The sequence below is a fragment of the Sarcophilus harrisii genome, chromosome 5, assembly GCF_902635505.1.
Source record: "Sarcophilus harrisii chromosome 5, mSarHar1.11, whole genome shotgun sequence".
Classification (NCBI taxonomy): domain Eukaryota; kingdom Metazoa; phylum Chordata; class Mammalia; order Dasyuromorphia; family Dasyuridae; genus Sarcophilus; species Sarcophilus harrisii.
The window spans coordinates 21,669,293-21,695,019 of record NC_045430.1 but is presented as its reverse complement, the minus strand read 5'-3'; the positions used below and the strand labels follow the sequence as shown (position 1 = coordinate 21,695,019).

At 41.4% G+C, this 25,727-nt stretch overlaps 1 protein-coding gene across 7 annotated transcripts; it reads right to left on the bottom strand.

Annotated features, from left to right (window-relative positions):
• Positions 1–152: 152 nt before the first annotated feature.
• NFYB (nuclear transcription factor Y subunit beta) lies at positions 153–24,608 on the bottom strand. 7 transcript variants are annotated; one of them, XM_031940785.1, is made up of 8 exons: positions 24,479–24,608; positions 16,751–16,870; positions 13,879–13,972; positions 12,547–12,677; positions 8,424–8,621; positions 4,105–4,186; positions 1,568–1,647; positions 153–1,411 (listed from the first exon to the last, which is right to left on the bottom strand). In XM_031940785.1, the coding sequence occupies exons 2-8, from the start codon at positions 16,775–16,777 to the stop codon at positions 1,379–1,381; spliced, it is 645 nt and encodes a 214-aa protein (XP_031796645.1). In that variant the 5' UTR covers positions 16,778–16,870; positions 24,479–24,608; the 3' UTR covers positions 153–1,378. The 7 variants fall into 7 exon arrangements, with proteins under 7 accessions (XP_031796645.1, XP_031796648.1, XP_031796647.1 ...); XM_031940788.1 differs by lacking the exon at positions 24,479–24,608 and adding an exon at positions 23,929–24,033; XM_031940787.1 differs by lacking the exon at positions 24,479–24,608 and adding an exon at positions 23,359–23,821.
• Between the last annotated feature and the right edge of the window lie 1,119 nt (positions 24,609–25,727).

The window sequence follows — 25,727 nt, the reverse complement described above, 5'->3', positions numbered from 1 at the left end:
TTAAAACAGGAGCTACAATTAATCCCTATCAAACAGGGCAGAAAATATAAATCCTCATTAGAAAAGCCTTGTCATATCCCCAAATGCCAACACTCTCCCCAACCAAGAAAAGAAAGTTAAGAACAAGCAGTTTGCTAAGTTAAACCAAGTTATATTATCTAATTAGAGTTTATTGCAAAGACAGAGACAACAAACCCAAAGTTTGAGCCCTCTCTTTCCCACTTTGCACTCACTTGCTACCAGGTCATTCATTCATTCACTCATTCACTCACTCATGCATCAAATATATCTGTACACAGGGTGTCCATTAACAGTTCTTACAGTTCCCCTAGTATAACAGGAAACTTGAACATTTCAATTAAAAAGTAAAAAAGAGCTCATTTGCCACCAGATTATATAAAATTCTTCTAGAAGAGGACAGTGTTGTATTTTAAGATTTTGTTTAAAAAAAAAAACCATACATAAAATGAAAAAAGTTGTCACTTCAATAGCACTATGACCAAATTAAATTCAACATATTAATGAAATAAAGTAATGTTCATAAGTTAAGAGAGAGAGAGATCTGTCCAAAAGAAGACCTTCAACAACTAACTCAAAACAACATACCCTATTAATTAACAGGCACAATAAACAGCGTTGGTAATTGTGAACACTGTTAATGGGCAGAGGGCATCTTTAAATTTAATAGGTTTGGACAATGCTTGGTTAGGGATTGACATTTAGTTTTTTTAATTACATAAAAGGTTCCCAACCTCCCCCCAAACATTTGTAGCCATTTAAGTTGTAAATGGTTTACCAAAAAAAGAGGAGAAAAAAAATCCTTTAAAAATTAAGTTTCAATAAATATGTCAAACAGCTAAAAATCTAGCTAAGGTTATCATGCAAGACAGTACTCAATTTTATAACCAAGACCAACTCAATTTTATAATAAAGGCAACTTGCATTCAAAATGAACTCTACCCTCATATTTTATTAAAAGGGCAAACATCATGAATTAACCCAGCTGTTTACTTGAATTATACAAAAGTAACATGATTCAATATGAAAATAAGAAACTGTCTACAAATCTCTGACAGTAATAAATCGCAATATACAATGCATACAGGAGTCATACAGAGCAACAAACTCTTGTACAAAACAAAAATATTTTAATACCTTTAAAATCCAAATTTTTTTTTTTCCATTGAAATCATTCATGAAAAAAGATTCTCCAGTCAGAATTCACACCTCAATTAGTCAAGCATCAGGGAAGCTACATTACAGCTATTAATATACAAAGAGACATTTCTTTTCCCCATGGTATCGTATGTAACGTCTCTGCTTAGAATTGTCCGTGTCTCTCCCGTCTTTTTATGTTCTCAGTTCAACTTTCTTGAAATCATGAGAATTGAATCTGTTGAACACCAGAAATCTAGAAAAGAGAATTAATTTTTTTTAAAAAATCACTTTTTATATCAAGACCTCTGTTTTGCTAGATAATTTCATTCATTTAAAAAAAATTATTCATTTATTCATTTTCCCAAAAAGAACCAATGAAATATAAAATTTTTAGAAACAGATACAATACCTGTTGATATGATGTTGTATAAACCATAACATTTTGTTGCTGGCCATCTGGGGTTATTAAACCGGCTGGTAATTGATTAGCTAAAAGACAAAACATATTTTTAAGGCACGATATTAACGGTGTTTTTCTAATCAAGTTCCAAGATCCTACGGTTCAAACTCAAAAGCCCTGGGTTCTGTTTCCAGTCCTGTCAATGGTTAGCCATGTGATTTTCAACAAGTAATCCCCCTTTTGAAATGCTTAACCTACCTCCTCCCTTTTTCCTATAGCAGATCAGGGTACTCCATCAACACACACTTACTAAGAACCTGTGATATACCACATGTCAGACACTTTGCAAGGAGCTTGTGAAAAAGCCAAAAATGAAATGAAAATACAAAGTGCTGTTCACCCACCTCATCCTCTGAGAATATTTCACATATGAAGGACTTTATGTGCCAAATAGGCATAATTGTTCCTAAGAGTATACCAGTAAGCCCCCTTAGACTCAAGTACAAATGCCTCTAAAGATACACTCTGAAGTCTATAATTATTTTTTAAAGTACTTTGATAACTATTTCAATAGAAATGGTTTCCTGTATAACCTTATGTACTTTATACATAAAAAACAATTTGAGGAAGGGGTCCAGAGGTTTAAAATGCCAATGGGGTCAATACTACGACATATGACAAAGCATGATAAAAAACATAAGAGAACCCCTGCACTAGACAACTTTTGGGGGAGCCTGGGGGATGTGTTCACAGTCTAGTCTACACTTTGGCAGTAAGCTAAGATGACTGGCAAGGAAGACTTGAGACAGAGACCAAGTAGGAGGCTACCTGTGAGAGAATAGGAGGACCTACCTCAGGCAGGTGACAGAGAAGGGGCCGGATGCCTGAGATGGTGTGGAGATGAACCCAACAGATGTGGTGGTGAGCCACTGGACCCGAGAGGGAGGAAGAACAAGCAGGTCGTATTTGCCAACATAAAGCAGCAGAGGAATGGCTGGATCCAGGCAGTTAGAAACAAAGAGAGGAGGGGCTAGGGCTGGGGGAAAAGATGAGTTTGAACTGTCCAGTTTGGTCTGCACTGGGCTGCTGAGAATGGGACTGGAGGCTGGAGAATGGGACTGGAGAGGGATCAAGACTAGATATGTAGAGAAGAGACAAAGAAGAGGGACCCGGGACGGAGTCTTGAGGTACATCCCATGTCCAGTGAACACTTAAGAGAATATATATACATGAATATGATGACCCAGAAAAGGAGGCTGAGGAGTCATCAGAGGTAAGGAGGATTACCAAGAGAGAGCAGAGAGGAGGACTTGGCCACATAATGCAAGCGAGAAGGATGGGGCCTCAAAAGGTCACCAAATGTGGCAATTTAAAGACCACATCCTCTATGGAGAGAAGTTTCATTTGACTAATGAGGCAGAAGGCAAGGGGCAAGGATCAAAACCAATATTAAAGTATCTGATAACTAGTTATCAAGGTGTTTTTTTTTTTTTTTTTTTTTAGTTTTTTTTCCCCCTCTTTCATTCTAAGGAAATAATGATCCTAATTTGTTGAGTGAGAAGTTTTTCTCAAATTTTGCTTTTAGGGAAAAAATAAAACAAACCCCAAAACTCAAGTCTCCACACCCATTCCTGCAGGTCCGGCTCAAAGGTGCTGCATTCAGACTTCGAGCTTTGCTCCCTGCCACGTGCACACAGCACAAGGGCTGGTCGGGAAGCATTAACAATGTAGCATGTCTAAGAATCATTCTAAGAGACTCTCAAATTAGAACATGATGGGCATGTTAAAATATCTCAAATTTACTATTTTCAAAATTTATGGAATAATGTAGCCATTCTTAAATCTCTAGTAAAGCTAAATTAAGAGCAGATTAGATTAGATTAGCAGAATTGGCGATCCACTGAAGTGGCGATCCACTGAAGTTCTGAGCGGCCAGGCGGCACCAGAGTGGCAGCTGGACTTGGACTTGGGGGGATTTGTCTCCCCCCAAGTTTCAAATCTGGCCTCAGGCACTCATGAACTGAACGACTTGGCAAATCTCTTAATTTTGTCTGCCTCAGTTTCCTCATCTATAGAAAGATTTGGAGAATCTGGCCCCACTTTAGGACCTTTGTCAAGGAAACCCCAAATATGCGACTGGCATACCTCCACAATGGCAAAGTCTGAGAAATCCTCCTCAGAACATGTTATCAAATGCCTATTATAAAATACATTAAGATTACAAAGGAAACCAATTCAGAGATAGTTAAATAAGTCTTTGTTTATAAAGTTGAAAAAACAAGTTCTTAGCCTCAGGTTAGGGGTCTTGTGACAGAACTCTTTTCCCCAGTGCCAGAAGGCGAAAGGCCAGGTATACAGCCTGTGCTCAAAAAGGAAAGTTCCCCATCAATGCCCTTCTCAAGATTTGCCCCAGAATCCCAGGCACACATGATGCACTGAGGCATTCAAACTGATTTGGTTCCATCCAATTCTGTCTTAAGAGCCTTTGATGCTTCCTAGAGTTCTCAAGACCTGGACTAAGAGGTCCAGTGCTGGAGGGGACTTACTAAAAGCTTCTTCGGTGAGCTCTTCACTCAATCCATCTGTGGTCGTGACAGCTCCGCCAATCCCCTTCTCTCCTTTCATTGCCTGGAGAAAAGCCAAATGTAATTCAGAAAGAAAAGACCCTTTCCCAAAGGCATAAATTGGCAGCCTCACCAAAATAGATCATGTGAACATTTCTTAAAAGACTGACTGATTCTGAGACTAATACCAATTTTAATCATTACAAGATCATTTTGGCAAAACTATGGTTTTTTTCAGTTACTTTTGAAAATGACAAAATTTTGCTTGCAGACCAGGCCACAAATAGACTGTATCATTAAGAAACTCACGAATTCATTCTCTTATCACCTACAGGTTAAATGTGTGCCCTACCACTCCCCAGCCTTGGAATGTTTTACCTATGATCGTATGCTATGATGACCTACATCATAAAGAAAAAATTCAAGCGTGTGGTTCCCAATTTTCTCTACAGAAACAGCAGCTCAGGCAATTCTTGGGAGTCTCATTTCTCAACCAACCCATAACACAGCAACAAGTTCAAAGTCCCAATTCCACATTCTAAATGGTGAGCTGACCGCTACGTCAGGACCATTCCAGATCTGACGGGTGATCCTCAAGGTCTGGAAAACTGTTACGAGTGGAATCCCTTCTTCTTGTTAGAAGTAGTAACAATGACCTACTACTGTGCCTAAGAAATAGCATAAAAGTCACCAGCGATTTCTACCCAAAGATGGTCAAGGGAGTTGTGCACAGAGCCCGAATGAGACACAGTGAGGGGGCCGGGAATTCTACTGTGAGCAGCAGTAGCAGCCCTGGGGGAACACACCCCTCGGAGGACCCAATTGCTGTCCCCAGCACCTGCTGGCTCCTGGCTGCCTTGGACTGCTCTGGATGTTCGAATATCACCAAACGTTTGGGTTTTTTTTTTTCTCCTTTAATTTTTAAAGATTAACTTTAACTTCTAGAAATAAATACCAATGACCAAAACAAAAGCATGAGGGAATTAAGACAAATTTAAAGCACAAAAATTGCTAATGATCATTTGTCTTCTCTCAAACTCCAAGATGCCTATACCACAGTGTGGAACAACAACAATTTTGCAGCTTCCAGGTCTCTCCAAAGATCTTTCCTTGTTTTTTGAGGATTAATTAATTGGGAAACTTTTGCAAGTACCTATTATTTAAAAACCACAGAACTTAAAATATAACCGAAAAAAAAAAAAAGAAAAGAAAAAGTAACGAAGTATGTATGGTGCATGGCACTCATCAGAGAACTTTCGACCTGGCTTCATCTGATCAAGGCAGTCAAACGTCACAAACCATACGGTGCCCACTTGGACACGCCGTCACAACATGAAACTTTGCTGAATATTTCAGCTCGTTTACCCCACTGAGGCTGGCTCAGAGAAGGGCATGTGACTTATACAAGATCCCACAGCCTCGGCTTTACCTTCTGGCCCTCGGGCTCCAAATCCAGCACTCAACCATAGTCTACACTGTTAATAACTTTCTGGGCCAAAGGGCAGGTGCACACCATTGGAGATCTGAAAGCACAATCCTTCTAAGGAACTTTCTGAAAGGGAGGACTGAACCCAATGCCATAGAAGCATTAAAGGGCACATTTATTTGATCATGGATGCATACTGACTGAATTTTGTTCTTCTATTAATTTTGCAAATTTGATGAATGCCAAACAGATCTCAGAATAGTTCTAATTTCCACTTGTCTGATTTAATAAGGTTCTTTCCTTTGAGATTTGTTCATTCATGTTCTTTTTATCACTCATCCTCTGATGAAGGCTGTTTTAAATGTTCATTCCTTATAAACTGTGCACATAAGACTTTTCCTGAAAGTTAAATGCAAAGATTTTTGCCTTTCTTCTCTTCCCCTCTCCCCCTAATTTGTTTCTCTCCTTGTCTTAAATGGAAGCAAATACTTCTAAATTTTCATATAACCAAATGTACTCTATGTAGCTACACCCTACATTTAGTAAGGGTAAGTCTTATTCCCTTTCATCCTATAGATGAAGGGACCAGGCCCAGGAGGCCAGGCCAAACAGGAATTAGCAGCAGAGGAGGAATCTGAACTGAAGTCTTCTGAGCCCCATGTTCTTTCCAATGGACAAAGTTACCACTCGGTAAGAATGCACGTCCCTCTTCACAGCTGTGATTTAAACCATTTGTCCTTGTCCTCTAGTTTTTCAGTATGTTGCACAAGAGTATTAAAGGGACTGGGAGATAGAATTTTTAAGTTACTTGGAATCTACGGTAAATGATGGTATGACATTACTAGTCTATTCCCATTTTCCAACATCCTACCATTCAGTTCTCTCAACAATTTTTATTGAATAAATAACATCCAAGTGTTTTCTGACAAAATTTATTCTATACTAGGCAGTTGCTGTATATGCATCTGGTATTACCTCATGAATCTAGTTCACTGATCTCCACTTTTTATCATTACTGCTTGAGATTATGATTTGAGATTCTACTATATACAAAGTCCTTTTTTCTTTTTCCTACTTTATATTCTCGATCTTTTAAAAGTTCTTCTTTTTTGTATCAGTTTTGTAATTTTATCTAATCCTACAAAGTATATCCAGGAAACATTTTGATCATGTAGCAATAAATTTATATATTAATTTGGGAAGGATGATGTCATATTACAATAGTATATATTATGCCAAATCTCTCAAATAATCTGGTAATTATTTTAGTAGTACTTATTTTAACATCAATTTTATTTATGAACCCTGTATTTAGACTAAGTAGATTTAATTTGCAATGACTTATGGTTGTGATTTTAAATGGTATTTCTCTATCTTTTAAAAGGTTTTATTGGTGAGACAGAAATACTAAGTTTCTCTCTTTCCTTCTATGGCATTTAATCCAAAGATCTCAAATTTTCTCTCTGAATATTTAGCCTCTTTAAAAGTATATGATCTTTACCTGTAAAAAAGCTTTTCAAACCTTATTTCAGATCATTTTGCTCTGTTGCATATTCAGTTGTTTTAAGCATCATTTCATTGATCCCACACTTCTATTTACATTTATCCCCACTTTTCTCCATTGATAGGATACAACTTCTAGGGGAAATACAGCAGGAATCTCTTAATGATTCTAAGGTCTTCCGGTCTCAGGATAGTCCTACAAACATAGCTGACTGTCAGATAATTTGCTGCTCAATGATAACTAAGTTCCTGAGACAATAGTGAATAGACCACTCCTCATTTATACCTTTGTGCCAACAAAATGAGCATTATTAGTGACATGAAGAACCGGATGTCTCAGTCTTTTCCTATAAATTTATCTTGCTTCTGGTTCTTTACTAAATCCTTTTGGAACTTAGGCCATTTCAAATGACGTTACTATTACAATAAACTTTGCCCCTTGACTTGGAAATGGGTTTAAGTCTGCAAATTCTTTTAAGATACTTTATGACATCAGTCTGTCATCTCTTGGGGTTCTCCCTTTTGAACCTCATATTTTTGGTGGCCAATTTGTTTCTCGTATTTTTTTAAATTTATTTAATATTTTTCCCCAGTTATATTCAAAACAACATTTTTTTTTACATTTGTTTTTAAAGTTTTTGAGTTTTAGGCTCTCTCCCTTATCCCCACCCATAATTAAGAAACCACTTGTGAAGTTATACAAAATAAAAGTCAAGTTGTGGGAAAAAAAATTTAATTTTTTTTTCATTTCTTTTAAAGCATTAAAAAAAAATCTGACTGATGTTGTCTTAGGCTAAATCCAGCTTCATTTCTGGGATCGGCTGAAATCTGTCATCTCTTCTGTCTGATATTCTCTTCAATTCTCACTCTGCCATCTTGTCACAGAACCACACAAATAAATTTTCACATAGAAGACAATGTTGCAAGAGAAGAGACTATCCCCAAGGGAAAACCCAAAGTGTCGCACTCCCTTTCTGGAGTTGGAGAAATGTACATGATCTCTGAGAGAAGCTTATTCTCACTAGTCCAATTGTGTGCACCGGTAACAAAAACTACTCGAGCAAAGGACAAGCAACACAAAAACTCAATTTGTAAGGGAGAGACCATATTTAATTTACAACTTCTCTTTCCTTCTGTCACAGAAAGAAATGACTGACCAGAGGTAGAAGCTGTAATTTTCCTGTTCAATTCAGTTCAAGCTTGAACAAGTGAAGAGGAAATCATCAATGAAAAGATCATGTCCCCCCAAAAAATTCTGTGTATACTTTTTGATTATGTAACTTGGACTTTTTGATATGCATATGATAAACTGAAATATCAAGGTTGTACTGACTTTCTTTGAAGCCAACAATTTAGGAAACATTTTACCCACCTCTCTGAATTTCTGAAGGTAAAGCTTCAAAGGTTCCACATAACTGTCAAAACCCAAAGTTGACATTGCAAAAAGAATGTCCTCTCCATTGATGGTCTTCCGCTTTTCCTGATGACACCTTTCACTGGCTTCAGATGTGATAAAGCTGATGAATTCACTCACACACTCTTGTACACACTCCTTAGCATCCTTCGCAATCTGACAAGAGAAGAAATCCAGGTAAATCTCTGTATACAACCCTCACATTTCTCACCCACCCTATAAAAATAAGACTGTAGCACACAGAACGTATTATTCAAACGATAGCTACTGCTTCCATTCTCTTTGAATTAAATTTTATTAAGAACAACTCAATATGTGGTACCTGCTACTTTCAAGGCCAAGGATATATAAGACCTGAATGCAAATGGCAGGCAGTCTTAACACTCCTATTTACAGAAACCATCTGTGAAAATAAAGACTTACTCTCAGAAACCAATTACTATATATCACCTCTCTATGAGGTGGGTTCAAATCATGTTTCCTAAAGAGGCAAGAGTCCCACTTTTCTTAGAAACAGAACCATTCTATTACTGTTCTGTAAGAAATGACCAACAGGATAATTTCAGAAAGGCCTGGAGGGACTTACACGAACTGATGCTGAGTGAAATGAGCAGGACCAGATCATTATATACTTCAACAACAATACTATGTGATGACCAGTTCTGATGGACCAGGCCATCCTCAGCAACGAGATCAACTAAATCATTTCCAATGGAGCAGTAATGAACTGAACCAGCTATGCCCAGAAAAAGAACTCTGGGAGATGACTAAAAACCATTACATTGAATTCCCAATTTATGCACACCTGCATTTTTGATTTCCTTCACAGGCTAATTGTACAATATTTCAGAGTCTGATTCTTTTTGTACAGCAAAATAACGTTTTGGTCATGTATACTTATTGTGTATCTAATTTATATTTTAATATATTTAACATCTACTGGTCATCCTGCCATCTAGGGGAGGGGGTGGGGAGAAGGAGAGGAAAAATTGGAACAAGAGGTTTGGCAATTGTTAATGCTGTAAAGTTACCCATGCATATATCCTGTAAATAGAAGGCTATTAAAAAAAAAAAATCTTGAAACAATAATACAAGAAATAATTAAAAAAAAAAAAAAAAGAAACAGAACCATTCTGTCACATACCCTGTGACTCTGGAATTTATCTAATCTCTTCTGTCTTTTTTACCAGTTCTATGAAAAATACAGACTGAAATGTGAATTCATTGAAATTTATGGTAAAGTTACCTCCTATGCAAATAATGAATTTACATTTTGGTCAATGTTAATGATAATCTATGTAGACAGATCTATCTAGGGAGAAATTTTTTAACTTGACATCTTAGAACTTAGGTGGGGAAAAAAAAATGACTTTTATTTTCACTAACCCCTGGCTGAAATGTGACTATTTCTTTTAAGATCACAATTATGACCAAAGAGCTATTAAAAAAAAAAAGTATATAATCTATATCCCAAAGAGATAAAAAACAAAAAGGAAAAAAAGACTTATATGGACAAAAATATCTAAAGCAGCTCTTTTTGTGGTGGCAAAGAATTAGAAATTGACGGGATACCCATCATTTGGGGAAACAAGCTGATGTGTTATAAGAAATGATAAGCAGGACAGTTTCAGCAAAACCTGAAAAGACTTGCATGAATGAATAGAAGTGAAGTAAACAGAATCAGAAGTTAACACAATTAATAGCAATACTGTAGGATGATCAATTGTGAATGGCTTAACTATTCTTAGTAATATAATGATCCAAGAGAATTCCAAAGAACTCGTGCTGAAGCTACTTATGTCCAGAGAGAGAACTGAGGGAGTCAGTGCAAATCAAAGTACACTTTTTTAAAAACAGTACTTTATTTTTTTCCAGTTACTAGCAAAAGGCAATTTTAAACATTCATTTTAAAAAATGTTAAGTTCCCTAAAATGGTTTAGTATTTTCATATAGTTTATATGTGTACAATCAGAAACATAGTTTTTTATTTATTCTGGAGAGGCAACTGGGGTTAAGTGACTTGCCTAGGGTTACACAGCTAGGAAATGTTAAGTGTCTGAGACTAGATTTGAATTCCGATTCTTCCTGACTCCAGGGCTGGTGTTCTATCCACTGTGCCATCTATAGTTGTCCCAAGAAGCATGCTTAAAACATTTTTTTTTCTTTTTTTGGCTTCTACTCTCTTTTACAACATGACTAATATAGTGATGTGTTTTGCATAACTGCACATGTACAACTTATATCCAACTTGCTTGCCTTCTCAATGAGGAGTGAGGGAAGGGAGAGAGAGAATATGGAACTCAAGATCTTAAAAAAACAAATATTAAAATTGTTTTTACATGTAATTGGAAAAAAATTTAAAACAAATTTTTAATAAGGCTGTAGGATCACCAATGTTATGCTGAGTAAGGTCTGACTGGCCAAAGAGTCTGGGACACGAAGGAGGTCAAGAATCCTTGATTTGGAACCAGCAGGGAATCAGAGGTCACTTAAGAGTTCAATTCCCTTTATCTGATGGATGAGCAGCTGTCCCAGAAAGCTTAAGCTACTTTGCCCAATGTCACACAAGAGGCACCAGATGATGTTGTGAATTTTGGTCCCTGACTTTGGTACAGCACTCTCAGTCCCCTGAACTGATCTTTTGGTGGCTGCCCAGCCTCCAAGTTCAAATATAGAGGCAGGGCTGGATGTGGGGTTTTGGAATATAAAGCACAACCGCACAAAGCAGGGCCCCTCTGCTTCTCCTACCACACATATACAGACACTAGTTTAAAAAAAATCCAAAACCCAAAGCACTTTCATCATGAGGAAGAGTTAGTGCCATTCTCATGACCTATTTAAAACAGGTGCTTTTCTTTCCTTTCAGAGCTCAACCAGTGACTGAATGTACATTAAGAGAACAGAATATTCTGAGCAGATCAGGGATGACAAGAGGCACATAGGGCACTGGGAACAGATAGCTGAACAAGATAAGATTCTCCCAGGAAGCCCTGGGCTCAGCCATGTGGGCCACACTATTAGAGAGCTGACCACCAATGACAGTAATAACTCTTGCCCACACACAGCTTTTTCAAGTGTACACCTCTGTAGATGACTGAGGATTTTTTCTCAGTAAATAAGCAGTACATAAACACAGAATCGACAAGAGAAAATTCCCAGAAAAAATAGGTTATTTGGAGAGCAAAGACTAGAACCACCTGAGTCCGCCTCCCTCCCCCCAAGCCTATTCAAAACTGCCTGGTATCCTCTGGCTCCCAATAGCAGCTGAGCACTCAGATAAAATGGGTTGTAACTGTCAGCCAGCAGGTCTCCAGTTAGCTTTCTTTAAGAGCAGAAGAGAGACATTTTCTTTCAATTAGGACCTGCAACTAGACTTCATCTTTCATTTTTAATCAGGACAGAGATTTTTGAAACTCATTAATTTCACATACAAACAACAGAGCAAAATCACCAAGCCATACTTTGGCAACTGCTTGAAAAAAATGTACACAGTCAGAATCATGGGTAGCTATTACTGGGTTCAGGGAGGTAAGCTTTTCTTTCTTTTCTTTTTTTTCGGAGGCAACTGGATCTTGCCCAGGGTCACACAGAGGGTAAGCTTTTCTAAAAAGAAAAGCCAGTTCAAAGACTTCCCTCTGTAGATGAACAAGGTCTGTCTCATTAGCCCTACTAGAATCAGAACTCTGGTCACCCTACAGTCTACCAGACAGACTTAGAACCTTGTCACAAACGCTGCCAAACTCCAGCTATTGAAACCATCAACCTTCATGTTTTCACAGCAACTTACCTAATTTTTCTTTAAGAATACTTTTATTTCAAAAAAGAACTTTAAATTACTGGGTTTTCAGGGGAAAAAAATCTCTTCCCAATACTTGAACTAAAGACATTTAAAGGAAAACAGAATATAAAATAGATTAAAACTAAAAGGATATACAGTACGCTGTTTCAAGACAATAATTCTAGCTTTAAGAAACTCTTTTGTTCCATGTAAGACCGAGTAACTAAAAATTGGTTCGAAGCTCTAACAAGAAAACGGAGGGTGCATTTGTTGTGGCACAGCTGGATCTCCTGCCTCACTTACCTTCCCCGTCTGAGGTATGGCATTCTTCATTATCCTCGCCACATTGGCAATAGGAAGATAGATGTCCTGTTCTCGAAAACTCTCTTTTGAACCATTTGTGTCTTCGTGATCATTCATGCTGTCTTCTGTATCTAAAGAAGTAAGATAATTTTGGTCCTTTTCGAGAATGAAGGACAACCAACCAACCAAGATAATTTAAAACCAAAGGCAATTCGGTGTTTGTTGCAGCAGCAGAAGAGTCTTTTTAAGGTTTCAATAGTAAAGTCAGGAACTTTGATGGTTTATTCTTGACCCTTGGGCTAGAGAGCTAGAGATAACCACTCATTACATTTCTAAATTTGACAAAAGTTCATGCCATTGTCTTTACCTAGAACCTACCCTGCTTTTCTCCACTGCCATCTCTGCCTGAAGTCTAGCCACCCTTCCAAGCCCAGATCAAGCACCAAGCTCCCTAATGAAACATTCCCTCTTCATTCCAATTGACAGTAATCTCTCTCTCTCAACTCTGAACTGTCATTGGACCTAGTGACCGGACCATTTATAGAGTGGACAGAATAATACGTGCATTGTCTACCTCACTAGGTTGTTATGAGGGAAGTGCTTTGTGAACTGCAAAGTGCTGTATTAAAGCAGGGCTATCATCATCGCTATCTTGGACTAGACTTGTTTTCAAAAGGCATCACCCTCTCTCACTGTAAAGATGCCATAGAACTTTGTTTTGTGACTTTATATGTGCATTCAGTTCCTATTTTGGGCAAAGATCGGTTAGCTAATGTCACACGCAAATGATTCCATCCCAAGAAGAAGTAGACATTAAAACTAAGGGACTAAGAGCATATATTAGGAATCTGCCTAAACCAGATATAAGATTTAACAGTAAAGATGCAGGACACAAAGTTGCCAATTCAGTTTCCCATCTTTTTCCAAAGTACCACCCTGATTCGTGGGCAGAGTATGAATTTTAAAACAATGAGATCATCAACACTTCTCTTTTTTAAAGAAGACACACAAGTCAAAAGGGAAGGTAATTCTAATGGATTCCCGAGTTCTTCCTAGTAACATATAAATTTCTTAGTGGCAGGTACTACTTCATCATCTTTGTATCCTCAGTACCTAGGCCACAGTAGGTGCTTTTTAACTGAATAGAGGAAACTGTTTATAGAATGCTACTCTGGCTTTAAAGAACCTGTTAAAATCACATTGTTAGCTGCTAGATATTCCTGAATTTTATGAAATAGCTAGGAAAAATAAAGAAAACGCAGGCAGGAAGGGAGGGGACAATATCATGTCAATGAAACAGAGTTCACACTTTTTAAGCAACAGTTTTCTTACCATCATGAGGCTGTATCACATAGTGGCTGCCACCAATGTAGTCTGCTGAAATTCCTAATTGTGATGCATCTGTGGTCGAACTATCTCCATCCATCTATTTGGAAAAAAAACAAACAGCAACAAAAAAAAAAAAAAAACTTTTTCAATACTGGACTTATATAGAAAGATTACAAAGTACAAAGTATGGGAGTAAAACAGTGCTTTTAAGCTGTCAGTGGAGAGGTCAATTAGACTTGTTAGCAGATTTAAGCCTAATTAAGCATTAGTATTAGTGGTTTTCCCCAGGGAACCTTTTTATTTATTTCCTCACTCCTAGAGACTTCCTGATCCTGGAAAATAAGTGATAGGAATGAAAGCAAAAGAAAAACTACCCTCTTTCTTCTGAATAACCTGTGTCCCTGACACACCTGCCTCAGTCTCCTCAACATGAATACCGCACTAAGCTGATGTGCTAACAGGCACATCTGAGTGGTAACCTTGAATAAGCGTTCTATACCTGGAGTTAGGACAACCTGGGTTCAAATCCAGCCTTAGACACTTAGGAATTATGTGTCTCAATTTCCTCAATCATAAAATAGGAATAATTATAGTAGTTGAAAGGATCAAATGAACTCTCTAGAAAGTCTTAAGACAGTGTCTAGCACACAAGAGGCATACAATAAATGCTTGCTCCCTTCCCTATACCATCCCTCCCCAGTACCTTTACACTTAAGACAAAATTATTGCCCCTTATTGCACATATTTAACCTAGATCAGATTGTTTCTGTCTTGAGGAAGGGGGGTTGGAAAGGAGAAAAATTTGGAACACAAAGTCTTACAAAAATGAATGTTGAAAACTATCTTTACTTGTAATTTGGAAAAATACCATCGAGAAAAAAAACAAAAATGGAAAAAAAAAATATTCCCTTTGTGCAGGCAGGCCCCCGTGCCCTTGTAGATTCACAAGGGCTACTAGATATTCTCAACAGATTTCTGGCACTCAGATCCAACCAATGCTGCTGTTTGACACCTACTTTTGATTTCCTTTCTCCATGACACCTGATATGATCAGCAGCTAAGTAGGAATTTAGTGAAGAACAGAATAGCAATATCTAAGAAATAAAGAATTTTTAAAGAAATTCTTAGAAATAAAGGATTTCTAAAAAACAAATATTTATGAATCATTAAAATCTCTGCATTTTGCATAGCCTAACTGTAAGTTTCTTGAGAGCAAAAATAATGTCTGGCTTTGTATTTTCTCCAGAACCTTTTAAGAACCAATGTTTATTGAAGGAATCAAGAGACTAGACCAGGTGCTTGGAAAAAGGACAAAGTTATGGAAAATGTTCAGAGGTAAGGCTAAAAATCTGAGTGACAATATTAGCTCAAGATCACAGGGTATTTTATTCCCTTCTATTTCCTGATCAAAAAGTGAATTTCTCCTGGGAAGCAAAGGCTAACAGAATTATGGACCACAAAGTAGATTATTTGTAGAGATTACAGGAAACTGATATACTCAACTATTTCCACTCTACCTTTAAATACTTCTCAATCCTACCACAGACCCCTCAAACAGATAATCAGTTGAATTGTATAATTTCACAGAAAGAAATCCCTCCAGAAAACTGGTAGAAATCTTTCAAATCTATCTAGTTCAAACCCATCATTATATAAATGAGGAAACTGAGTGCCAGAAGGGTTAAGTGTTTTGCTTCAGGTTATACAGTGCAGAGCAAGAATTTAAACCCATTACTCATTCTACTAGATAGCAATGCTTGTAGTTTAAAAAAAAATTCAAAAAACCCCAACAAGACTCCTCCCAAAAAATAGGGAGAAAAAAAGCCTCATGTCTAGAAGGAAAAAATGAATTGCTAGAGAGACAAATCTGCTAAAAAGAGAGAAGCCTCTTTATTTTGGCTTTAGGTTAACTTCAATAAGAAAGATACAAGATTTCCCAGTCTTGTGCAAAGAAAAGAACACCCTAAATTTACTGACAAGGGACACCTTTAGCATAAGTCGACAAACACATATTATCTTCCATAGCCACAACATTATGGCAAGAACCGAGAACTTTGTACTTTGATTTGCTCAGCTGTTTAAAATAATAACATTGACTATATTAGGTTGCTATAATGATTAATGAAAAAGTCTGGGAAAGACTTTCAACCTTATTAAAAGGCACTTTTAAAACGTGTTTAAAAGTTAGGCAAATCACTGGTGATGTCACTTAATTTTTCAAGGATCAAAGAATCAGATTTACAGCTGGAAAAGGACCTCTGAGTTCTTCTGTGAGTCTAATTCTTTCATTTTTATAAATGAGGAAACTGAGGTCCAGAGAGAAAAAGAGATTTCCCCAAGTCATACCAGTGATAAGTGACAGGGCTAGGATTTGAATCTGGGTCCAATCCTCTTTCCAGTCTCTGTATTCTGCTTCCAATTTCTTTATCAGAAAAACCACCACGTTGAAATGACACAAAAGCCAAAAAACTCTTTGGGACTAAAGTATTCATGCCTTTGGACATATGTAACCAACACACACGAGGAGACAAAATAACATACATTTAAAATCTATGAGCATCAGAACCCCAAAATGGTGTCGTCGGAATAGTCAAAGGAACAAGTCGGTCCCTTTTGCATATTCCCCACGTTCTATTGCATGCAGATTCTTTAAAGAAACTTCAGGGACTATAGCACTTCACTGAAACTTTTTATCAAAAGCTTGAATTATGCAAATGTGATCATTTTATTAATTCAATTATCTGCTAAATATGTGGCCTGGGTCTAGAACCATATCAACAACCCAAGGCTGACAAGATCTTCATTAGCTCCAAACATGAGGTAACCCTGATAATTCCAGGTGCTTGATGGAAGAGAAAATCAAAAGCAAACTGACCTTTAACACTGGCATAAATGAGCTCATCTGTGATCTACCCAGTGACTGGACCAATCTTCTAGGTGTTCCTAGCAGGAAATGCTGCAGTTGGCAGCTCACTTAGAGGAATAAAAGGCAAACCTGCAGGTGTGCAGCAGAGCAAATAATTACTTCGTACAGTATAACAAGAAAGTAAAATCATTCCTAGTCCTAGGAGGTGCCTAAGTATCTCCCTTAGGCCACCATGGGGCATGATAAGACTAGGTGCCTTCCAGCCGCCCTAATTGAGTTATTCATCTCCAATAAATCCATCCACATGCACATTAAAGTTATAATTCCTCAAGCATCTCAGGACTTTTTTCCAGGATTTGAAATTAGCATTTTAAATTGGAAACACCATTAACAAATCATTAATTATTCCTTTGAATTACAACACACCTTAATCATGGCTATTTCTAGGTGATAAACCTCATCCCAAAGGGCCACGTGCTTGGGACTCCGTGCCCTTTCTCGGTTTTGTTGTTTATCTGCAACTGCCATTAGAATGTGCCAACTTCTGACGGGACTGCTGCACCCCCAGAGTCTAGCACCATGCCTGGCATCCAGCAGGCACTGGAGAAGTACAAGCTGAGTGCAATCTTCAAGGCAACACTGAAAAGTGTCATTACACCTTCCAGTAGCAAATGTGAAGTTAAAGGTCAAGATTACTGCTTGTACTCGTTTATAACTTAAAGGGAAAATCAAGCCTAGGATCAGAAAACCTTTAATTGTGCAATCTAGCTATTTTTTCTGTTTATCAGAGCTCGAAAAGTCTTTAAGAAATGTAATTTATGGATATCAGAGGTTTGAAATGTGGCCAGCATTTTAAAAGATAAAAGCCTTCTACATAATAGGAGATAGGTGCTCCATGCAATAGAATAAAACATTGATATGAGAAATAACATTAGGGATTGTACTGGGTCTGGAACATTATGTCTCCATGAAAATATATTCTGATTAACTGTCATTCACTGTGATTCCTAGGCCAAAGCAATCCATATTTTTTGGGAAGGACGTAGATGATTATAGCCAGCTCCTTTTTATGTCAGGGATCCCTTTGGTAGCCGGCAAAGCCCACAGACCCTTTTCAGAATACAATTTTTACCTTCCTGGGAAGATAGAGGAAACTGATTACAACTACCAACATTATAAAAAAGTGCATAGACCCCAAGTGAGGAAGGTGAGAAGGTAAGCTCTGAGAGTTGTCTCATCTCCTCCTCTGGATCACAATTACTTTTGCTCACAGTAAACACCTAACTAAAATGTATTCCATTACTCAGGGAATGATTGTTTAAAAATCTGAAGTTAGATCTACAAAGACTTAAAAATACAAAACGGGCTAGATCTTTTTCAAGTTCAAAAATACTCCTTGAAATAAATTTTTTTAAAAATCAAAAGTTGAGGCTGGGAATTTGATCAGAGAATGACTTCTTTGGGGAAGTTAAGTGTCATTCTTAAACTGTCTGGTAGCATAATCCCTTGCTTAGTTGGCTCTCTCTCCTTCAAATGGCATAGAGAACTACATGTTCCATTTTAGCTCATTCTTCCATCATTTACTCCTACATTTCTCTTCCCATCCTCTCCAATCATGGAAAAAGAATTCTCTTATCCTGCCCATCTGAACCTACTTACAGGACAAAGACTGCCTATTCTCCTCCTTCAGGTCCTCAAGCCCACAATAATCTACACTTTTTATTTTATTTTCCTTCCTTTTTTTTTTTTTTTTTTTTTTTTTTGTGGCCAGGCAATTGGGATAAAGTGATGTGCCTAGGGTCACAAAGCCAGTAAGTGTTAAGCGTCTGAAGTCACATTTGAACTCCTCCACAGCCAATGCTCTATCCACTGTACTGTCTAGTTTTTATTTCCTTAAAAATACTTCAGATTTCTATAGCTCTTCAAAGTCTGCAAATCACTAAAGATTCTTTCTCTCCTAAAGCGCCATCCTTTCTTCCTTCAAATGTGTGATTCTGGTGGAAAGCCCAATGGTCTCAGAGGCAGACAATCTTCATGTGAAGATCAGACCTAACACTGAAAGTCACTTCACTGCTGAGTTTATTAATATTAAATTCCTTATCAGTGAAATGGGGATATGAATACTTTACTTGGTTGTTAGAAGGACAACACTTGGGTTAAAAAAAACAAAACAAACTTGAAATACTTGATGAATAAAAATTGTTTCTTTTTTAAGTTCTTTCTTCTAATAACTCCTGGAACACAAGGGCTCCCGGCCCCACTTCAGACCTCCATCATACACAAAACTGTTCTGGCAGTTCACCATCCAATCCTAGCTCAATCCAGCATGATAGTGAACACACTGCTCATCCTTGGGCTTTTACAAAATCTCCCTGGCTGACCATAAGGCTGTTTCTTCCTGCTTGCACTCCCATTCTCCTGTTTCCCTGGCTAAACACCTTTCCTCAATGTAGCCATTCTCTCTCTCCTTCTCTTTTCACGTTCACTTTCATTAGTGAACTCATCCAATTTCATGGTCCCGGGAATTCCAAATCTAGAATTCCCTCCCCTCCGTCCAACAAATGATCATCACTGAAAACTTAACAATCCCAAATCACCTTTCTTAATAAAGCTAACTTCTTTTACTCCACTGTCCTATTTCTGTGAAGTGTATCACCAGCCTTCTCCAATTTTGACAATCTTCATATCAATTTGTTTTTTTTTTCTTTTTAAGTTTCTTATGGTTTCAAGGAAGGATTCAAAATCGAGAGTGATCAAACAAGTGGGATATACAAAAAAAAGGCATCCCAAAGCCATGGTTTTTCCTCTTCAATCCTCTGAATCACATTAATGCAGAGCTGCATCTTTGTGGCCAAGATGATTTTAATGTTCTTTTAACTGGTCTCATGCTTCTAGTCACTTCCTTCTCCAACCCATCTAACTGTTGCAAGGCACATTCCTAGAACTACTCTTCATGTCACTTCCTGGTTCTCAAGAACCTGTAGGCCCTCTGTTGCTCCCTTCCCCCCACCCTAATATTTGTCAGCATCCTAGCCAACCATCATTAGCATTCTACAATCCAGAGCTTTCTCATGAGGAAGATCTATTCACTAACTTCCCACCCTTTTCCCCTTAATAAAACAGTGCCCCCTTCCCTCCCATTGCCCATAGTGTCTCAGGCTCCTGGGATGTTTGCCATCTATCTAAATGGGAACCATTCTTCTAGACACCTCTTCCATTGACTATTCTGGCTCATCTCTTTTCTCTACATTCTTTACTTCATTTATAACCCAAAACACAAGAGTTTAGCATTGAAATAGTTCTGGGTCATGATCTTAGATGGAATTCCTTCTCCCAGCATAGGAATTATGTCACATGCCCAGACTGGTGATAGGTAGCTAAAAGCCATTCAACAAGTACTTTTTCAAAACAATGTGACTCCAACCACCCTCATTAGTTCAGTTACATAGTATTTTTAAGGCTTACTGTCTCACAATAAGCCAAAGAGGTGATTTAAGCTTTGTACTAGATGAGGGAGTCAGGGAGATGACAATGTGTGGAAGTAGGGATTGGAATCCAGATCTTTCTGTCCTGTCTGCTGCATCTCTGAGGTCCCAGCTAGTTATTAAATACTTGTATGGATATTTCCATGAACAATAAAAAATCTTTTAAAACTAATCTTATCTTCATAAACAACTACAGGAGCCCCCAAATGGTGAGCTTGTCAAGAACAGTTGGGCTTTGAGCCAAATATAAACCAAAGTTTCTCCAGCATCTCTTAATAACAAAAAGCACGAAACCATGCTAAGGTAGGGACAGCTCTTCATTTTTGCTTTCTGTTCTTCCTCAACTTCTCCGCATATCTAGAATGGTATCAATGCCCAAATCAGTACTCAAACATTTGCTGAATAAAGACACTTTTAGAAAAAATGACACCCCTAAAACTGTTCCAACAAACCCCTGGATTTTCGTCTTGTGTCCACCAGAGGCAAAAGCCGCCAGAAACAGCGATGACACAAAATCACAGGGGAACCTGGAATAGCAGAAAGAAGGCCAGCCTGGGAGGCAAGGGACAGGGTAGACCCTATTACATTTTCCTCACTGAAAAATGAGGTGGGTTGTGTAACTTTCTCTAAGACCCTTCCCATCTCTAAGAATCTAGTTAGACCTCAGCTGTTTACAAATAACACTGAAGACACCAATTCCTCATCATTCAGAAGGTCTGGAAATTTTTTTTTAATCCCCTTCAGGTGAGAGTGCAAGAAAACTTAAAAAGGAAAAAAATTTTAAACCTCAGAACATGAAGATTTGAAGTTTTATTAAATCTTATAGATGTTTATATTGCTCAAAAATTAAAACAAAATACTAGAAAAGGAAATTCAGCTTATGATTTAAAAGTAACACTTTACTGTCCTATGACAGAAGTGATCTAACTAACCAGCTCCTTGGTCTTAGAACAAATAGCAGAAAGATTAGTTAGAACTGGATCTTCTCCATTTTTCACTCCCACTTCAAAGTCCCCTCTCTCCAATACACAAAGCTCCAACCAACCTCTCTTACTGGAATATGGAGTTCTTAGGACTTTCATTATTTTAGTATGCATTTGTCAAAGAAGCAAAAATGAAACAATTTTTTTCTCTTAACAAAAAAAAAAAAAGGGCTAAATAGCAATGTGCTGCATTTTGAAATGTGCTACATATGCAAAGGTAATTTCCTAATTGCTTATGGAATAATGCCCTTTTCATTCTTAATTGACTAACTAGGAAACAAGGTCCTCCTTATCCCCCCCCCATCCCAATTTCCCCAGCCAGAACACAATGCTGTTTCATCTGCTTACCAAAACTTTCCCAGAACAAAGACCTTCAAAAACTCATGGAAAGGATTTTAAATCTAAAAATCACAAGACTTGGGTTCAAATTATGCTGGTTCCACTTGCTAACTAGTGATCTTGGGCAAGTCACCTTACTTCTTCTGGACCTATTTCCTCCACTATAAAAGGAGGAAGGGGTGGAGTTGGTTTACATGACCATCAGAAATCTTTCTCACTACACTTGAAGAAAAAAGGCCAAACCAAGTTCTCCTGCCTCATGCAGCAGGCCTCGTTTTTTAAAAGAACACAAAATCAATGTATATTTTTGTGCAACTATAGTTTGTTCTTTTTAAAAAAGGAAGCTATGAGTTCTATATAAAGGCTTAAAGGAATTCACACATCTGTTTAATGTCTGAAGAAATGCAAATTTTTATCTAAGAAAAGCACTAGCCCAGCAGTCTTCCTTGCTTGGCACTAACAACCAGGATTTTGCAACAAGATAATCCTTAAATTAAGGTACAGGGGCTACAGGGAAGGCATAAGTGCCTCTCACAGCAAGCTGATCAAAGTTTCAGCACCAAGCAGAGGTAACAATCTAGCTCATGATTCCTGCCTGATTGTTACTTTCCACATTAGAATGCTGATCAAACCACACTGTCACTGGGCTAGACTTTGAGCGCTATTTAATATACATTTTGAAAATTTCTGGGAATATCCTTATTGTCTACGAGACTTCTGGGTCTGCCTTCCCCCACCCCCATTTTTGTTTTAAAGGATCAGATACTACTCAACATTTTCCCAGCAAGATTTTTTTCCCCCCAACAACATTTTATTTGAAAATATCCTTTGTAGATATTAAGAAATGCTGCTTCTCTCACCCAGAGTGTCTCAATTAAAAGTCTGCTTTGCCAAAGTCACCCTTACAGTTTGGGAAGGTTGACAAGGGACCCACATCCCAAATTTCTCCTCCATACCAAAAGGGGGAGGAGAAAGAGATGGGGTCCAACTAATGTAGAATTAACTGCACAAATATATTTAAGGCCACAAATGGAATACCCTCATATTCTGTTCTGGGGAAGGATTTTAGGTGTGGTGGAGGAAACCCCTGCCAGGCCCAAATACAGACCAGCCCCTGGAGGGCTGGACAATCGGGAGTAAGAGCTAAAGCAAAGTAACTGAAAGAAGATGGGGAGAGATGTGGAGGAAGAGAGGGAAACAGTCTCCTGATTGCACAGACCACCAACCAATGGGCTCAGCCTTTTAACCCCTCTCTCCCAAACTCCTATTCATCTTAGAGGCTTAGGAAAAGGAGAGGAAAGCTTTAATTTCCTGCTCCTCTCTATCCAAGGCCTCAATCTAGCGTTCTAGGTCTGGGGAGAAGATCCTGCTCCCGCTCTGGAGCCAAGGCTCTCCAATGCCAGGAGCACAGGGTTTGGAGAAATCCAAGTGCTTTTCATTCCCTGAGGCAGCTGGGCTTAAGTGACTCGCCCAGGGTCACACAGCCGGGAAGTGCTACCTGTCTCGGCTGCTCCTGCGGCCCCTAGCTGCCCCAGATCCAAGTTCTAATCACAAGCACCTCCGCCGAGGAAGACTTTCTGGCCTCGGCTCCTTCTCTGCAAACCCCAGCTCCTGCCTCCGGTCTTTCCCAGCCGGCTCCCATCCCTGGCCCCAGCTGCCCTCCATGACCACCCCAAAGCACGAGGGTCCTTTGCACATAATCGGGGTGTCGTGGGAGGCAGAGAGGCAGCTCCGGCCCTGCCCCCTCCTCCGAAAGGACTCCCTCTACCCCCCCCAGCTTCTCCTCAGAGGCGCCTGGACCCTGGCTCACCGCAGCGGGGCGGGAGGCCTAAACGGGAGCGCACCGATCACAAAGGAGACCCGTCACACCGAAGCAGACCAATTTCCAGACTCGGGTTACAAACTCTCACCGAAACAAACCGCTGAGCCGGGGGGAGGAGGGATTCCGAGCAGGAGGCGGCGGGGCAGCCAGAGCCCGCGCCCCCCATCCTGGGGGAGCGGCCCCCCTTCCTCCTGCAGAGGCTGGGGCAGCCCCCCTCGGACCGCCACAACCAGGGCAGCACGAAACCCGCCGGGTTACAGAGCAACCAATTATGTCATTCTCCCCCCGTCTAAAGTCTCAGAGCTAGTGAGATTTGGGGGCGGGGCCCAGGGCCCCCATCCTGGGGGTGAGCACCCTGAGCCCGACACCCGGAAACTTATCCCAACACCCCCGAAAGCTGACAAAGCGTGCAAACGGTGGGCGCCGCACGAGGGGTCAGAGAGGGAGGGAGGGTCTCTCCCCCACCCCAGTGCTCCGACCTACCCCAACCTCGGCGGGAGGGGAAGGAAGTTACAACGCCCGCGACCCCCAGGGAGCAAGCGCCGCTCAAGCTCTTACTATGCGCCGGCACCGCGCCAGGGCTGGAAACACAAATGCAAGCAAGCTGCGCGGGGGCTCCCCGCCCGGGGCCCCGCTCCCACGTCCCCCGGGGATCCAGGGGGAGGGGCCCCTACCTCCGGAGGACCGAGAGTCCGGGGCGCCCCCTCCCCCCGCTGAGCCACCGGGGGGGCCTCGGGGCCCCGCTCACCCCGAGCCCCCAGGAGAGGAGGGCGCCCGCCCCCGCGCTCTTCCCTTTAACCCCGCGGAGACAAAGCGGGGGCCGGGCCCCCTCCCCCCGCGGGCTCGGGGCCAGCGTGGCGGGGGACGCGCCGCGGGGGGTCGGCGCCCCGTTGGGCGGGGAGGGCGCCCTCTCCCCGGCGGCCCGCGCCCCTCCCCAGGCCGCGCCAGGCCCCGCCGCGGCCGTCAGGCCCCGCCGCCGGGCCTCGTCCATGGGCGGCCGGCACAAGGGCGGCCCCGGGCTGTGAGGGGCCCGCGGCGGGCGGACAGCTCATTCGAGCGGCGGCGGGTGGCTCGAGCCGCGATCATTGGCCGAAAGGCAGGCACCAACCTCCGCTGCAGCCCTGGTTGGCTCCCGTCTCCAATCGGCTGTTTGGTTGGACGGAAAATGGCTGCGAAGGAACCAGTCCCAGCGCGGGCCCGCTTCCAGGGCCCGGCCTCCCCTCCCGCCGCCGCCGCGCCGCCGCCGCCGCCGCCGCCGCCTCCGCCGCGCCGCGCCCGCGCTCTTCCCGGGGCCCGGTCACCCGCCCTCCGCGCGCGCGGGCGCGGGCCACGAGGCGCGCGCGGGCCCCGCCGCAAGCCCGCCCCCGCCGGCCCGGGCTGCGCGCGCCGCGCCTGAGCCCGAGTCAGCCCAGGCCAGGCTGCCGGCGCGCGAGGGATGGACGCCGAAAGCCCCAGCCCGTCAGCGGCGGGCGGAGCCCCTTCTTCTCCCTTTATCCTCCGAGGGGCCGCGTCCCCGGGAGGGTCGCGTTCCCGGGAGGGGGTCGCGTTCCCGGGAGGGGGGGGGGCCCGCGTCCCCGGGAAGGGGGGCCGCGTCCCCGGGAGAGGGGGCCGCGTCCCCGGGGGCCTGTGCGGGCCCCGGCCTCCCTCCCTCCGGAACCGCCGGGGCCCGGGGTCCGGACGCAGCTCGGGAGGCCGGGCGCCGCGGGGGCCCCGGCCTGTGCGGGCGTAAGCCGGGGCTCGCTCACTAGAGCGGCGCCCGGCTACCCCGTAATGAGAGCCCTGGCTCCAGCATCCCCCGGCGCCTCCCGCACGCGCTGCGCCGGGCTGAGCGCTGTCCCTACAAGTCTGGGGGCACCTGCTGCGCGTGCCCCCTAAACAGCGACTTGTCCGAGCGCGCGCAACTAGTAAGTGTCTGAACCCGGGCTCTCCTACACATCCTCTCTCCTCCCGTCCAGCCCCCCGGGAAAGACTGCGGAGACTGCATTTTAAAACGTAACGAATGCTTTGTGCTGGGCACCTCCGCCTCTCGCCTGCCAGGCGTTGTGCAAGCCGCATCCCCCGTCCTGCTCCTGCCCGCTTCTTGTAATCTTTCTCCAAAGCCCACCCTAACAGGCCACTTCCTGCATGAGGCCCCCTTGTTCGGCATTTATTTCTGAGGCAACTACCGGTTTAGGGAGTATGGATAAGCCGATAGATGCGTTCTGCAAAGCAATCTGTGACCTGTAACCTCCTGTTACAGGACCTGAGACTATCTTGCGCCAGACTAAGGATAGCTCTCCGTCCACATGTGGACTATATTTTACACTTATTTATCGAAGTCGCTGCACTAGCCATTAGCCTTTCTCAGTGCCCACCAC

Bases quoted from the DNA above. Each gene is read 5' to 3' on its own strand.
- NFYB (XM_031940785.1), bottom strand. From the start codon at position 16,777: ATGAGCTCATTTATGCCAGTGTTAAAG. The intron at 12,678-13,878 runs GTAAGAAAACTG...TTACTTCTTTAG, and splicing joins TGTGATACAGCCTCATGATG to ATACAGAAGACAGCATGAAT. The intron at 8,622-12,546 runs GTAAGTGAGGCA...TTCTCTTGTCAG, and splicing joins CCATACCTCAGACGGGGAAG to ATTGCGAAGGATGCTAAGGA.